The sequence below is a fragment of the Cervus canadensis genome, chromosome 2, assembly GCF_019320065.1.
Source record: "Cervus canadensis isolate Bull #8, Minnesota chromosome 2, ASM1932006v1, whole genome shotgun sequence".
NCBI classification, from domain to species: Eukaryota; Metazoa; Chordata; class Mammalia; order Artiodactyla; family Cervidae; genus Cervus; species Cervus canadensis.
In genome coordinates this window covers 17,159,711-17,174,992 of record NC_057387.1, presented here as the reverse complement: position 1 = coordinate 17,174,992, position 15,282 = coordinate 17,159,711, and the positions used below count along the sequence as shown (strand labels likewise).

Here is a 15,282-nt window from a genome sequence, read left to right as displayed (position 1 = left end):
TAACAAAAACAACGGAAAGCAAGTCAAAGAAACAGTTCCAACATGGAGTCAGAATTGACTTCTCCTTGCAACACTACCAGCAACCTCTTCAAGTCCATTGCTGAGCAGCTCCTCCTCGGAAGAGCGTTTCCACTTTTTCTTGGGGATTCAAATTAACTATTATAGGAGATCCCTCCTTTATTAAATTACTAGCAATCAAGGTGAGGTTGACTTTTTTCCTTTATATTTTTACAGCTTTACTGAGGTATAACTGACATACAATAAGCTGCATGTAAAGTGTACAGTTTGATCAATTTTGACATATTTATTATAAAGTCATAAGGGGCTTCCCTGGTAGCTCAGCCAGTAAAGAATTCGCCTGCTATGCCGGAGACCCCAGTTCGATTCCTGGGTCAGGAGGATGCCCTGGAGAAGGGATAGGCTATCCACCCCAGTATTCTTGGGCTTCCCTGGTGGCTCAGACAGTAAAGAATCTACCTGCAATTCAGGAGACCTGGGTTTGATCAATGGGCTGGGAAGATCCCCTGGAGGGCATGGCAACCCACTCCAGTATTCTTGCCTGCAGAATCCCCATAGACAGAGGAGCCTGGTGGGCTGTAGTCCATGGGGTCATAAAGAGTCTGACACAACTGAGTGACGAAGCACAGCACATACACCCATAAAACCATCACACCATCAAGATGATGAACATACCCATCACTTCCAAAGACTTTCCCCATCTCTCTTTTTTTTAATCTTTCCTATTCTTCCCCTGAAACCACTGAAAATTCTAGAAGATATAAACTAGTCCACAGTAACTTTTGATATGTTGCTGTTGTTCGGTTGCTCAGTCCTGTCCAACTCTTTGCAAACCCATGGACTGCAGCAGGCCAGGTTTCTATGTCCTGCACCATCTCCCGGTGCTTGCTCAAACTCAGGTCCATTGAGTCGGTGATGCCATCCAACCATCTCATCCTCTGTTGTCCCCTTCTCCTCCTTTGATATAGAGGACTTAACAAAAAAATGAGCTCAGGGTTTGATGAAAACTCAAGTGTTGGAGGGAGCAGGTGGGGTTTAGAACCAAATATTTGAGCTTGAGGTTCCACTACTGCTGGCAGCAGAGCAGCAAGGAAAGAACCTGAATGTCAGGAGAGGGTAGGCATCCTCTCTAGGGACAAAATCCACAAAGTAGTTGGGCAGGGTCCAGTTCAGCAGGTACCGGGGGATGTTGGTAGGCTGGCTTCAATCTTACAGTTTTGGGGTCTCATGGGAAGGGTTATATTGAAAGTAAGCAAAATGAGAGGATTATTCATACTATTTACTAAAGTACTCTTTCTGTATGCCAATTATTGGTTTAACCATCTGGCTGCTGCTAGACTGGAAACTCCTGCAAGGATTTTATGTCCTCACCACCTAACAATCTTTGAACAGTAATCAAATATTTGTTGAAAAAATGACATTATCACTTAGGTCCCAACCAACTAAGTACAAAATGCTGTGTATTTTTCCAATACCTAGTTTGGGTAAACCGCTCTCATATTTTCAAGGGAACTGTCTGCGAGTGATTAGCTTAGTTGAGAAGGTCTATGGCTTCGGAGGAAGGAGAGTAGGCAGTTCACAGAGAGGCAGAAAAAGCGCCCTTACTCGGTAAGAAAACCTCCCCTCAAGACCCAGAGGAATCGGGTGGAGAGGGAGGTGGGAGGGGGGATCGGGATGGGGGAATAAGTGTAAATCTATGGCTGATTCATATCAATGTATGACAAAACCCACTGAAATGTTGTGAAGTAATTAGCCTCCAACTAATAAAAAAATTAAAAAAAAGAAAAAAGAAAACCTCCCCTCCATTCACCTTCAACTACATTAAAGCTCTTAAGTCTCTGGTGACAGTCTGTGTATTTGAGGTAGGAAGTAGGGGACCACAGGTGGAGGTAGGGTTTAGGTACACTTCGGATTTTAGCAGCTCATGTTTTCTTTCCCGTAGGGAGAGACTCACTGTAAGTAGGTACCTCTTTAAGCGATCGGATTTCTGGCCCACACCGTCTTATTTGCAGCGTACTTCCACTCAAAACGCATACAAGGGTTTGCTTGCAGAACAGTAGTGAGAATGATGAGATCCAAGAACGTCTCTCCCATCCACTCCCTGGAGGAGTTAATCTCTCCTCCGCAGACTCAGAGTCCCGCCCTCTCCCGTCTCAGACTCCGCCCCCTCCCCACTTCTCCGCTGTCCTGGCGGGCTCATCCAGGAGGGGGCGGCCCCAGCCCCAGCGCTGGGCCGGGCTGAGCTCCCGCCCGGGCGGAGCTGCGGCTGCAACGTCCAGCTGCCGGACCGACCTCCAGCCGTGCAGACCTTGGGAGCGGCGCCGGGCCCCCTCCCCCCCCATCTCCCCAGCCCACCCTCTGAGCGTCCCGAGCCCCCTCCCCGCTCCCTGCAACTGTGCTGGTAAGTCCCACTCTCCGCACGAAACTTTTTTGCTGGCGAATTTGAGTCCTACCGCGGGACCAGGAGATACAATGTAACCGGTGGGGGGGGGGGAGGGGGTGAAGAATTGAGAATAGCCGTCTTGAAACAAACTATTTACGACTCCATAGAGTCCCTAAAATGGATTAGATCTCAGCCATTTCCCGAGTTCGTGGAACTCTTGAATTTGGCTGGTTAAATTTATAGATAGGGAGATGAGGGGGTTTGCTCCAACTTCGCTCTCCCCTCCCCCATTTCTCTGAGATTAAGCCCTTCTCGAGACTTTTCCCTCCATATCCCAAGTATCTTTGGCTTTCTCAAAGCTCATCCCTTCCCGACTCCGGCGTGGCAAGGCCCCCCTCCCCCAGGCACTTCGGGTTCACCTCCTCTCCCATGCCACCGGGGACCCCGCGATCCTTCGGACTGCACACTCCCTCAGGGTCTATGGGTCTGGCACCGCGGCCAAAGACGTGCAGCGGCTGGGTCCGGCTGTGGAGGGAGGGGCTGAGGCTGGGGTTCGTCCGAAACCCGGCGGGCGGGGCCGGGAAGGGGAGGTGTAGGGGGCCGGACGGGGCGGAGCAGGCGGCATTTGCGGCCGGCGCCGGGGTGGAGAGTTGTGCGCCGGTCCCTGGGCCTGAGCTCCGGCTCGGGCTCGGGCGCCTGCGATGTCTCAAGATGGCGGAGCTGGGCGAATTAAAGGTACCGGCCCCCTCCCCCATCCCCATCTGGACTGAGCCCGGCTGTACGCCGAGTCTGGGAAGCGACCGAGACTGGGTGCTGAGGGCTCGGGTGTGGGCCGGAGACGTGGTGGGGACTGGCTGCTGGGGATGGTGAGAAGTGGCTGTGGGCGAGGAAGGGGCTGCGCTGGGCTCCGGGGGCGGGGCCGCGGGGCAGATGTAGGGGTGGGGCCGAGGGGAATTGCAGCTGCTGGGGGCCGAGGCTCAGGGGGCGGGGACGCGGGGTAGAAGTCGGATTTGGTAGTAGGGGCAGATGTAGGGGCCGGGCGGGGAGGAAAAGCTGCTGTAGAGGCTAAGCGGGCGAGTCGATCGAGGCCTAGAGATGTGACCGTAGGGGGCAGATGATGGGAATGGGGCTGGGGGGCCGATTACCGGGAGGCTCCTGGGGGAAAGGCGCTGAGAGGATAGGGACTTTGGGGCTGCTGTTGGGATCCGAGCCTTGGGAAGTACCAGTAGGTGGCTGAGATCTAGGGGGCGGGGCTGTACGGATAGATCGAAGGGGTGGGGCAGAAGCATCCTGAAGGCTGAGAGGAAGGTCCTCTCTTAGTGAGTCGGTATCTCTGGGCAGAGAGAGAGAAGTGTGAGACTATGAGATTGAAAAGGAGAATTTCTTGACAAAGCTAATGGAGAAATAAAGACAGGACCAAGGAGATAAGGATGGGGATAAAGGTAGAGGAGCAAGTTTTTAATCCTATTCCTCAAAAGGGGCCCAAAGCCATAATGCCTCCATAAGAATTGCAGATGACTAGTTAGATCAGCCCGTGGCAGGGTCTCCTGGAGATTCACAGAAGTGAGTCCTGTAAGCGGAGAGCTTACCACTACCAGAATCTTGAGGATAACCATCTCGCAGAATCTTTAAAAACCACGGGGTTCACCCCCTTGCCTCCTGGCTTTATTCTGCCTTTTGAAATGGAACCAGAGTCATGGGAAGGCCTGAGGAGGTCTAGTCACTGGTTCCAGCTTCCTAGGAGAGCGTGCAGTTCTGCAGTCTGGCTCAGGGGCTGCTTACCTTCTCCCCATTCTTCCAGGGGCTCTCTTTAGAGCTTTCTCCTTGTTTCTCCCACCCCTGGGGAGGAAGGGAAGGATCACTTACTTTCTCTGGGTAGGAGAAGCAGGTTATTAGTTCCTGGCAGATGAAATAAACAGGTAAACAGGAAGAATACCTGGACTCCACAATTCACTGTTAACCCCTCACCCCAAGATTTGGTCCTGTTTCTCTCCCAGAAAAAATAGGACTGAGGGGTGAGTGGTTATGTAAATAACACCAAGAAAAGGTTTGGGAAGTTATGAGCATTGAACCCTGACCTGGCCACAAAAGCTTGGGGAAAATAGCTGATGTAGATTGAGGTGTGGAGAGGAGTTGACTTTGAGGCACAATCCTCCAGCCACCTGGCCCCTTTCTTCCCTGCGGGGCTGTCTGGCCTGAATCCTCTTCTCCCTCTCCTCCCTATCTCCTGTCCTCTTCCCAGGAGGCTAGGATGGGTCTGAGAGTCTAAGAAAGAGCAGGAGAGGAGATAAGCGGCTTAGAGGAGGGTCCAGGCTCAAGGCAGGGAGGTGGGAGGAGGCTGTAGTGGGCTCAGAGGTGTGGTGTAGGGTGGCATGCACCCTGCCCCCACCTGGTCAACTCACAGGATGGGGAGACAGGATTGCTCAAGCCTGGGGTTAGTGGAGAGGTGACCTGAGGGTTGCTAGAATGGGACTTAGATGTCCTTTTGGCTCGGTAGGCAGTGTGGCAGTAATCCACTGGCTGCAGAGCATTTTTCAGATCCGTGCTGGAGGGAAAGTGCGTTGCCCACCGAATAGCTCAGCCTGTGTCTTTGGCAGGACAGGCCTGTGCAAGGTAGGATCCTCAAGCTTCTCTGATCTCCACAGCACATGGTGATGAGTTTCCGGGTGTCTGAGCTCCAGGTGCTCCTCGGCTTTGCTGGCCGGAACAAGAGTGGACGGAAACACGAGCTCCTGGCCAAGGCCCTACACCTCCTCAAGTCCAGCTGTGCCCCCAGCGTCCAGATGAAGATCAAAGAGCTTTACCGCCGACGCTTTCCCCGCAAGACCCTGGGGCCCTCTGATCTTTCCCTGCTCTCCTTGCCCCCTGGAACCCCTCCTGTAGGCTCTCCCGGTCCTCTGGCTCCCATCCCCCCGGCCCTCTTGGCCCCTGGTACCCTGCTGGGCCCCAAGCGTGAAGTGGACATGCACCCTCCTCTGCCCCAGCCTGTGCATCCTGACGTTACCATGAAACCATTGCCCTTCTATGAAATCTACGGGGAGCTCATCCGGCCCACCACCCTCGGTATGGCTCTTTGTGGTCCCTGGGTCTTCCTGGCCTCCCTGCCTCTTCCTTAAGCCTTTCTAAGGCTTTCGTCCTGTGGGATCAGCACGCTGGGATAGGGGCCACTTCTGTGGCCACCTGGGCATGGGCTTGGGAGTAACTGCCCCTTTGTGTCCTCAGCATCCACTTCTAGCCAGCGGTTCGAGGAAGCGCACTTCACCTTTGCCCTCACCCCCCAGCAAGTGCAGCAGATTCTCACTTCCAGGTATGTCTCTTTGAGTCCTCCTGGCACATCCTTGGGTGGTTACCCTGAGACTCTGCTCTCTGACTTTCTTCTTTTCTTTTTTGCCCTCCTCACCATCTTCCTGCACCTGTTTTTTCCCTCATTCTCTTGTATGTCTCATCTCTATCCCCTGGACATGTAACTCTCTGTTTATCTGTTCACCCCTGTGCTACCCGCCAGGGGCCACATACTGACATCTCTCCTCCCTCCCTGTTTCAGAGAGGTTCTGCCAGGAGCCAAATGTGATTATACCATACAGGTGCAGTTAAGGTGAGTTGATGCTGTCTCCCAGCAGGACTCCCACTGAGGGTGGGAACAAAGTGAGGCTGTGAGTGTTCCTATTAGGAGATATCCCTGCTCCGTTCACATCTGCCCTAGCCCTGGAGTTCTTGTTTGGAAGCTAAAGGCTACAGATATCCTTGACTGATTTTCTGAGATTGCCTACCTCTCTCTGTCAGATTTTGTTCCAGAAACTGCCTCCCACACTTTCATCTTCTCTTATCTGTTACCAGGTTCTGTCTCTGTGAGACCAGCTGCCCCCAGGAAGATTACTTCCCCCCCAACCTCTTTGTCAAGGTCAATGGGAAACTGTGCCCCCTGCCGGTAAATGCTCTTCTTCTTCTCACAGTCACCCTGTCCTTGTTTCAGTTCTTCAATGTTAGCTACACATCTGTTATGAAAGAGACATGCCTAGCACAGTGCCTGACACATAGTAGGTGCTCAGTTTACTGCCTGAATCAATATAGTCTAGTGACAACTAGGATAGGGCTGAACAAAGGTTCTCTTAGAACTCAGAGGAGGGACATTGTTGTTCTTGTTCAGTCACTAAGTTGTGTCCAACTCTTTGCGACCCCATGGACTATAGCATGCAAGTCCTCTGTGTCCTTCACCGTCTCCCAGAATTCACCCAAGTTCATGTCCATTGAATCAGTGTTGGTATTCAATCATCTCATCCTCTGCTACCCTTTTCTCCTTTTGCCTTCAATCTTTCCCAGCATCAGGAGGGATATTAGTTCAACCCAAAGACTCAGAAGATTCTCAGAAGTGATGATCCTAGAGTTGAGGGTTAGAAGAAATCAGGTATCCCTACTCTTCCTTTTTAAGAAGGCAGTGAGCAGTTTCCTTTATCTTTGGTCAGTGAATAAGCTCTCCTTTTCCCCCAGGAATGAACCTCACTCCCAACCCTAGATAGTGCCCCAGTTTCTTGCGTCACTGAATGGGCCCCCATCTCCTTGGTCAGAGAGTGAGCTGACCTTTTCTCTGGAAAGGGAGTAACCTAAGACAAGATGTGTTGACCAGTCTGTCCCCCATCTCCTCCAGGGTTACCTTCCCCCTACTAAGAACGGGGCTGAACCCAAGAGACCCAGCCGCCCCATCAACATCACACCCCTGGCTCGTCTCTCGGCCACTGTTCCCAACACCATCGTGGTCAACTGGTCGTCTGAGTTTGGACGGGTGAGCATGGTTGAGGCAGGGAGCCTGGAGAAGCCCGCAGGGAATGAGAGGGAACCATTAAGTGTCTTGGGCTGGGGAAACATCCATCTCTTTGTGGGTCTCTCTCCCTTAACTTGCTGTCTGTGGCCCTCATGTGACAAAGTGGAGGTGGTGGTAGTCGTGTACAATGCAGAGGCTAATTGTTTCCCCCACCTCCAAGTAGAATTACTCCTTGTCTGTGTACCTGGTGAGGCAGCTGACGGCAGGGACCCTGCTACAAAAACTCAGAGCAAAGGGCATCCGGAACCCAGACCACTCCCGGGCACTGAGTGAGTAACATCTTGTCCCTCTTCCTTCAACCCAGATCCAGTTTTTCATGGCCCCCTGGTCTTTATAGTTAAACTTACACCCTTCTTGTGACAACTTACTTTGTTACCTTTTACATGAACTCTCACCCTTGTGGTACCCCCTCTTAACCAGTCTTTGTGGTTGAAAAGTGGGGCCATTCCAGGCATTGAGTGACACTCTTGCATTCCCAGTTATACATCTGCTTTGTACCTCACAGACCCTAACTGTTGGAATATGGGTTCTCCATACCAGAAAGAGTCTTTTTTAAACTTAAAATTTTAATTATTTATGGCATGCAGGTTTAGTTCCCTGACCAGGGATTGAACCCGTGCCCCTTGCAGTAACATGAAGTATTAACCACTGATCACCAGGGAAGTCCCTAGAAAGTCTTAAGTATCATCTACTCTAACCCTCTTGGCGATACTTCAGTTCCCTCTAGCTTGTCTCTGCCGAGTGTCTAGGTTGTCTCTGCCAAAGATGCTAAAGATTAAGCATCTGTAGGGACTGGGAGATGCCCTTCCCCCACAGCCTTCATAATGCAGGTCCCAGGCCACCCCCATATGATATCCCATGGGCCCCCAAAGGCGCTCTCCCCAGCTACCTCTCAGCCAGGGCCATCTGCTTCTGGCTTCAGCATCTCCCAGGCCTCTCCAGCCTTGCTGACCCTGCGGCTCTGGCCCCACTCTTGTTTCAGTCAAGGAGAAGTTGACTGCTGACCCGGACAGTGAGGTGGCTACTACGAGTCTCCGGGTGTCACTCATGTGCCCGGTGGGTACCAGGGACAGGAGAAGGAGGAGAAGGGGGAGGAGAGGTGGGATCAACTTCTGGATGCAGATGAGGGTTTGTAGGGCAGTTAGCAGAAAGCTTTCTGGGACATGGGGACTCTGACCAGAGAACTTGTCTCTCTCAGCTGGGGAAGATGCGCTTGACTGTCCCTTGTCGTGCCCTCACCTGCGCCCACCTGCAGAGCTTCGATGCTGCCCTTTATCTACAGATGAATGAGAAGAAGCCAACGTGGACATGTCCTGTGTGTGACAAGAAAGCTCCCTATGAATCTCTTATCATTGACGGGTAGGACCATTCTACATTCTGCTTCCTTTTACTGAGAATATCTGCTAGGAGTGCCCCCCCGCCCCATATATAAATCCGTATCTTTAAATTACTTCCCCTCCCTTGAACCCGCTTACTGGTCTATTTTATATAAATATTATGTATCTTCCCAACATTGAGGACTCACTACACATTGTGCTGAGAACTTTGCATGCCTCATCTCATTGAATCCTGTGAGATGCCAATAACCCTGTCATTATAGGTGAGGGAAGCTGAAGCTTAGAAAGATGGAGTATCTTGCTCAAAGTTATACTGTAAATAAGTGGCAGAGCCAAGTATATGAACTGTTACATAGAACAATCCCCTGACGTCTTACTGTACATAGCAGTCAGGTTCTTTTGAGGGCCTGGATGTGCTGATCTAGCAAGTTTTAACTCTCTTTCAGATCCTCTGTTACGGTTCTTGTTACCAGTGCCTTTTTTGAGGTGGTTTATAGAGTTCTGTACAGAGGGCTTACCTGGTGGCTCTGAATGGTAAAGAATCTGCCTGCAATGCAGGACACCTGGGTTCAATCCCTGGGTCAGGAAGATCCCCTGGAGAAGGGAATGGCTACCCACTCCAGTATTCTTGCCTGGGAAATCCCATGGACAGAGGAACCTGGCAGGCTACAGTCACATGGGGTCACAAAGAGTGGGACACGACTGAGTGGCTAACACTTTCGTAGTGTTCTGTACCTCTGCGCCTTCTGTCTTGTCCCTAGTAGCACACGAAACAGATTTCTTAGAATGTATTTCTTTTAAAACTTAGCATTTAAAGTTTTCACAGCTCTCTTGTACACCTTGGGCTTCCCTCATAGCTCAGTTGGTAAAGAATCCACCTGCAATGCAGGAGACCCTGGTTTGATTCCTGGGTCGAGAAGATCCCCTGGAGAAGGGATAGGCCACCCACTCCAGTATTCTTGGGCTTCCCTTGTGGCTCAGCTGGTAAAGAATCCACCTGCAATGTGGGAGACCTGGGTTTGATCCCTGGGTTGGGAACATCTCCTGGAGAAGGGAAAGGCTACCCACTCCAGTATTCTGGCCTGGAGAATTCCATGGACTCTATAGTCCATGGGGTTGCAAAGAGGCAGACACAGCTGAGCGACTTCACTTTCACTTTCTTTATATACCTTACTTTGATTCCAACAACCCAGAGAGGTCAGGAGAGTGGATAACAGCCCTAATTTACAGATGAGGAAACAGGTTCAGGAAGGTGAGTCCTAGAACTCCATGGCCACTGTTCCAGCCACCTCCCAACCACATGAATTCCCATCTTTCCTCTCCCCCAGTTTATTCATGGAGATTCTTAATTCCTGCTCGGATTGTGATGAGATCCAGTTCATGGAAGATGGATCCTGGTGCCCAATGAAACCCAAGAAGGAGGCATCTGAGGTTTGCCCCCCGCCAGGGTATGGGCTGGATGGTGAGTGACCCCCTGTCTCCCAGTTGAGCTAAGTCTTGTGTGGCTTCTTCTCTGAGACACAGTCTTCTTACCACCCACAGGCCTCCAGTATAGCCCAGTCCAAGAGGGCAATCCATCGGAGAGTAAGAAGAAGGTTGAAGTTATTGACCTGACAGTAGAAAGCTCCTCAGACGAGGAGGACCTGCCCCCGACGAAGAAGCACTGTCCTGTCACCTCAGCTGCCATCCCGGCTCTACCTGGAAGCAAAGGGTATGAAGAAACAGACTGAATCTACAGCACAGGGCACAGAGGGAGAAATCAGGAATGCGCAAACCCTGGGGCAGAGAGGGGACTTGGGATGCTGAACTGGGTGAGGGCACCTGTGATTCCACCTCTTCCCTCACAGAGTCCTAACATCTGGTCACCAGCCCTCTTCGGTGCTGCGGAGCCCTGCTGTGGGCACGCTGGGCGGGGATTTCCTGTCCAGTCTCCCCCTACATGAGTACCCGCCTGCCTTCCCTCTCGGGGCTGATATCCAAGGTATGACCTGGGTCACAGCATGGGGCCCTGCACTACCACGTCCTCCCCCAAACCTGTTCAGAATCCTTGCTCCTTTTCAAAGGTTTTTGGCTCTTTTGCAAAGGGCTACAATCCAGGGAACTTTGAGAGAGAGAGAGAGAGAGTGAGTGTGTGTGTGTGTGTGTGTGTGTCTGTGTCTGTGTGATGTTTAGATAGGAGGCTGATTTTAATTTTTCTTTTCCTACCAGGTTTAGATTTATTTTCTTTCCTTCAGACTGAGAGTCAGGTAAGCAGTCCCTTCTCCACCTCAGATCTCTGAAGCTTCCTCTCTAGGCACTGACGGGGCTCCTCATTTTCCTGGGAGACCTAAATCGGCTTCTTCATGAAGGAAGGGTGGGGTGGTACGGGCAGTTTATTTCCCTCGGAGGCCCCGCCTGGGACGTCCTCAGATTCTCACCCATGTCTTCCTCTGTCGCGTTACTTACTGTTTGTCTCTAGTTTTTGGGTAGTTCTGCTCTTGTCTGCTCACCCCCTACCCTGCCCCCAACCCATGTGCACTTGAGCACCGTGACTGCCCTAGCCGGACATTCCACACATTTCAGACGCCCACAGGGCCAAGCTGGTGGGGCTGTCTCAGGGCAGGGAAGAGGGATGGGGTGTGGGGATGTGGGGGAAGGAGTCAGAGGAGCGCTCTCCTGCTTCTCAGAGAACTCTTCGGGATTCTGAGGGGTTGATTTATCCCATATGATATTTGTGAGATAAGTGACTGGGAAGCGGGTAAGGAAGGTCCGGATAAAATCTTACACCACACTCTTGCTTCCTCCCAGCACTATGGTCCCTCCGTCATCACCTCACTAGATGAACAGGATGCCCTGGGCCACTTCTTCCAGTACCGAGGGACCCCTTCCCACTTCCTGGGCCCGCTCACCCCCACGTTGGGGAGCTCTCACCGCAGCGCCACGCCGGCACCCCCTCCTGGCCGTGTCAGTAGCATTGTGGCCCCTGGGGGGACCTTAAGGGAGGGGCATGGAGGACCCCTGCCCTCAGGTCCCTCTTTGACTGGCTGTCGGTCAGACATCATTTCCCTGGACTGAGTCTCCCAACACTGAACAAGTATGCTGTGGAGTCTAGACTCCTGGCCGCTCTGACCCCTTGGGGTGGGGAGGGGGCTTTGGTCAAAGGCCAGAAATACCTTCATGGACACTGGTTTTTTGGCCTTATCTCTGCCTGATGAGGCTAGCACCCAAAGGGTTAATATTTAACCTCTTTTTAAGGACATTTGGAAACGTTTTTGGAAACGTTCTTTGACATCCAGCACATTCCTTTGGGTCCGTTAACCTAGGCAGTGGGAGGCAGATGGGATGGGACGTGAGTTGGGGAAACGGCTGAGTCCTCAGCCTTGACTGTCTTGAGCCTTGTGGGGAGGGGGCTTTTCTCGTGTCCTTCAGATGCCCTCTCTTCCCAGCCCCCACAGCCGGCTCTGTTCCTTCCCCACTCCATTGTCTCTTCACGTCCATTCCGTTTTCTTTGGCCAAACAGACAGGTAGAGTAATTGAGATAGGCAGACACGTCGAGGGAGAATTCTATTTTGGGTTGCAGATATTTTGTGCGTAAACAAGAAAAACCAAAATATTCCAAAGATGACTTTCCTTGCCTCCTACTGCCCAGTATTACTGAGGAGGAGATAAGGCCTTAGCCCGGATCCCCAGGCGTTTGGGAGAAGGGCCTGGCTGACTGCCTGGGTCTCTATTTATATATTTAAGTTCACAACGTTGCTTACGCTGACCAGCCTGGGGCCTGAGCTTCTCAAGGCTGGTGGCCCTGGGGTTAGGTCTGGCTCATTCTGCACCTTTCCTGGGAGGGGGGAGCATCCTTGTGCTCTCTCCTGTCTCCCTTTTCAGGCTCCTCTGGGGCCTAGGATCTATGTTGTAATTTTACTTTTTATTTTCACAGTTGTAGCAAAGTTCTTACTCATAATAAAGGTTGTGAATGTTCTGAGTGTCACGGAGGTGGGCTGGGGAGGGGATTAAGCACTCGGCTTTCCAGATCCCTCGTGTGGGGAGGTGGGGAGGGAGGTCCACGCTCTGTTCTTCCCTTGCTGGCCCTGGGTCCAAGTGAGCTCCACTTCCTCATGGTAGGGGTGTTACACTGAGGACTTCCCAGGGCAGTTGCTCTTTCTTCCCTTCTTTTCCCCAAGCCCATAAGCACACTAGCCCCTTCAGCCCAACACCGTGGAGTCCTTATGTCCTTCCTCATCCTTACCTGCCCAGATGTTGCAGCCAGAGCGTGAGGGCAAACTTGGTCCCAGAGCTGACCCTCTCTCTGCGGTCTGCCGTGGCTGGCGTTGTCCGCAGCAGGGTGGATGTGGGCAAGGCCAGAGGTTGGGCTCCTCCATTCTCTGCTAGTTCCACTGCACTGCAGAATGACGGCTCCTGTCTGGGCTGGGCCTTGTGGCTTAGCCAGGCCCGCTTCCATATCCATTAGGTCCTGTGATCCTCCAACCACCACAGGAGAGGGGTGGGTTGGGGGGGTTAACCTCATTTTACAGAAAGGAGGGTAAAATGACTTGCCCCCAATGAGAGTGTGGGACTGAAACCCAGGGAGGTCTTCAATGCTAGCCAGTTAGACAGGAACCTCTGGGAGTATCATAGGCAGTGTCTTTGATCTATGTGCTTTCTTCATTATCAGCTGACCAACTCCCTCCCTAAATCTCCCCCCACAACACGTATCTTCCCCTGAGGAGGAGACAGAAGGTGAACTTCTCAATGTCTATGTGTTGGAGGGATAGGGAGAAGTTCCTACTTACGGGACAGAAGATGGTAGGTCCTGGGGAAGATGTTTGGGGGTCTCTGTCCCATCCTCTGTGGCAGCCACTGCAGCTGCTATGTCTGGTCCCAGCCACATGAAGGCACTCACCTCTCCTGCATTTGGCTGAATCCGGGCCTGGGGCCAGACATGTTGATCCTTTAGTCATGGCCTCTCTCGAAAGACCTGTTCTTGATCACAGCCTACCCACAGGTGGAATGGAGAGACTTGGAGCAGGGACAGGGGAGAGGCTATTGTATTTCGTGGTTATCTCTGACTTTCCCCCCACCTTAGTCATCGTTGGAACCAGTCTGGGCCTCCTCAGCCCCGTTTCCTTTTTGCCAGCCCTACCTGGAGCTGCTGCTGTGACTCCTGGGAGATGACAAGTAGGTAGAGAACGATGTGATGGTATTTGGGGAGACCCCAGCTCAGCTTAGGGGGGTAGGCAGACTAAGAAGAAAAATAAAAAAGAGAACTTTGTCCCTTTTTGAGACTGAAAATGCAGCTGAGGAAGTGGAGAGTAGAAATGGTATAGGAGGGACATGGGTAAGAGTCACGGGATTGGGGACTCCAAACCACCCACACTCCATCAGTTCCCCTGTGGTCAAGGCAAGTCGGGCTGTTCTGTGGGCTTTGGTGGGTTAGTAGTTATTATGTGCTCTTGGTTAGATAGGAAGGAACCACTCCCAGGCCCCTGTCTCACCTCCCATAACCCCAGAGGGACCCAGGAGAACTGGCCCTGGGGCAGCTGGAGTCCACTTTCCTCCCAAAGCTCTCGAAGCCCCCCATCCAGCAGCTGGAGGGTGAGAGGATAGGAGGTCAGAGAGGCCAATGCCTGGCTCCTACAAGTCCTGTGTTTGCCCTTCCCCCAGCCCACACTCCAGCCTGGTCCCAGACAGGGTCTCTCCTTCAGCAGAGGGTGCAGGTTGGCTGGGTTGATTGGTTACCTCTTCATCAGGTTCCACATGCCCACCTGCAACAACAGTGGGACCAGTAGGTGAAAGGTAGTGTTCCTGTGCAGGGACCCCCACTCACTACGCTTGCCCCCTCCTCCAGTGGGCACAGGTGCAGTTGTAGCCCCTTGTGATTCAGGGACCTGCCACACTTCTGGGCCTACTTCTGTCATTCTGAGACTGGGAAGAGCACTGTGGGGTAGAGGCAGACTTCTTTCCTGGACATTGGGCCTTCCCCAGTCACTCACCTGGCGGTACCCAGAGGTTGGGCGAAACTTTGAGGGTGCTTGTCCTTCGCGTCAACAAGACAGTCTGATCGCTGGACTGCAGAATGACCGCCACACCCAGATCCACACCTCGACCATTCGGGGGCAGCTCGACCCCCGGAGCCCTGGGCTGTTGGTCCAGGGCCGCAAAAGGGCAGAAAGGGGGTCGCTGGCGGGAGGGAGCCACTGGGGTTAACATCGCAGAAGAGACAAGGAACTGGAGGAGCCCGAGGCAGGTGACCGGCCCAGGCCTCTCGCCTCCAGCTCCCGCCGGCTCCCGGTCCCTTCCTTCGGCCCTTCACCCGCCCCATCGCGTCCCCTCCGCCCCACCTGGAGCGGAAGCCTGGCCGACGCGCCTGGGAAAGGCTTGTCCGAGAGGACCAGTTGTCCGCGCTTCAGGCCGCAGTGCGTGGGCCACGGCCCGAGCCCCGACCCGGCGCCCAGGAGGCCGCACACACTCTGCGCGAAGCTCACCGACTCCGGGCGCCCGGAGAGGAGTAGCAGCACCCGTGCCGCCGCCATCACGGGCTCCGGCGCGCTGGGCGCCCTCTGGTGGCCCAGTAGCGCTTCCCCTCAGAGCCTTCCGCCGGCTAGGAAGGAAGCCGGGCTTCCGGAACGGCCCAGGGGGAAATTTAGGGAAGAGCCTTGGGGATGATCCAGGAGTGTAATAAATAAATGACAAAGTGGAACGCCTCTAAATCCTCAGCTCCTCTTGTCCTCCCATCTTCTGTTTAGGAAAAT

The 15,282-nt window shown here is 53.0% G+C and overlaps 2 protein-coding genes across 4 annotated transcripts; one reads left to right on the top strand and one right to left on the bottom strand.

Moving 5' to 3' along the window:
- Positions 1 to 2,238: 2,238 nt before the first annotated feature.
- Positions 2,239 to 12,511, top strand: PIAS3 (protein inhibitor of activated STAT 3). 2 transcript variants are annotated; one of them, XM_043456762.1, is made up of 14 exons: positions 2,239 to 2,419; positions 5,047 to 5,464; positions 5,624 to 5,708; positions 5,946 to 5,996; positions 6,239 to 6,329; positions 7,047 to 7,181; positions 7,384 to 7,489; positions 8,203 to 8,276; positions 8,419 to 8,579; positions 9,886 to 10,019; positions 10,100 to 10,268; positions 10,405 to 10,538; positions 10,766 to 10,803; positions 11,345 to 12,511. In XM_043456762.1, the coding sequence occupies exons 2-14, from the start codon at positions 5,050 to 5,052 to the stop codon at positions 11,609 to 11,611; spliced, it is 1,860 nt and encodes a 619-aa protein (XP_043312697.1). In that variant the 5' UTR covers positions 2,239 to 2,419; positions 5,047 to 5,049; the 3' UTR covers positions 11,612 to 12,511. The 2 variants fall into 2 exon arrangements, with proteins under 2 accessions (XP_043312697.1, XP_043312696.1); XM_043456761.1 differs by lacking the exon at positions 2,239 to 2,419 and adding an exon at positions 2,988 to 3,136.
- Positions 9,703 to 15,077, bottom strand: NUDT17 (nudix hydrolase 17). 2 transcript variants are annotated; one of them, XM_043456780.1, is made up of 8 exons: positions 14,872 to 15,077; positions 14,524 to 14,710; positions 14,270 to 14,295; positions 14,026 to 14,118; positions 13,674 to 13,772; positions 13,324 to 13,460; positions 12,780 to 12,932; positions 9,703 to 10,255 (listed from the first exon to the last, which is right to left on the bottom strand). In XM_043456780.1, exons 1-8 carry the CDS (start codon positions 15,061 to 15,063, stop codon positions 10,252 to 10,254), a joined length of 891 nt encoding a protein of 296 aa, XP_043312715.1. In that variant the 5' UTR covers positions 15,064 to 15,077; the 3' UTR covers positions 9,703 to 10,251. The 2 variants fall into 2 exon arrangements, with proteins under 2 accessions (XP_043312715.1, XP_043312714.1); XM_043456779.1 differs by having other exon boundaries at positions 12,780 to 12,927.
- Between the last annotated feature and the right edge of the window lie 205 nt (positions 15,078 to 15,282).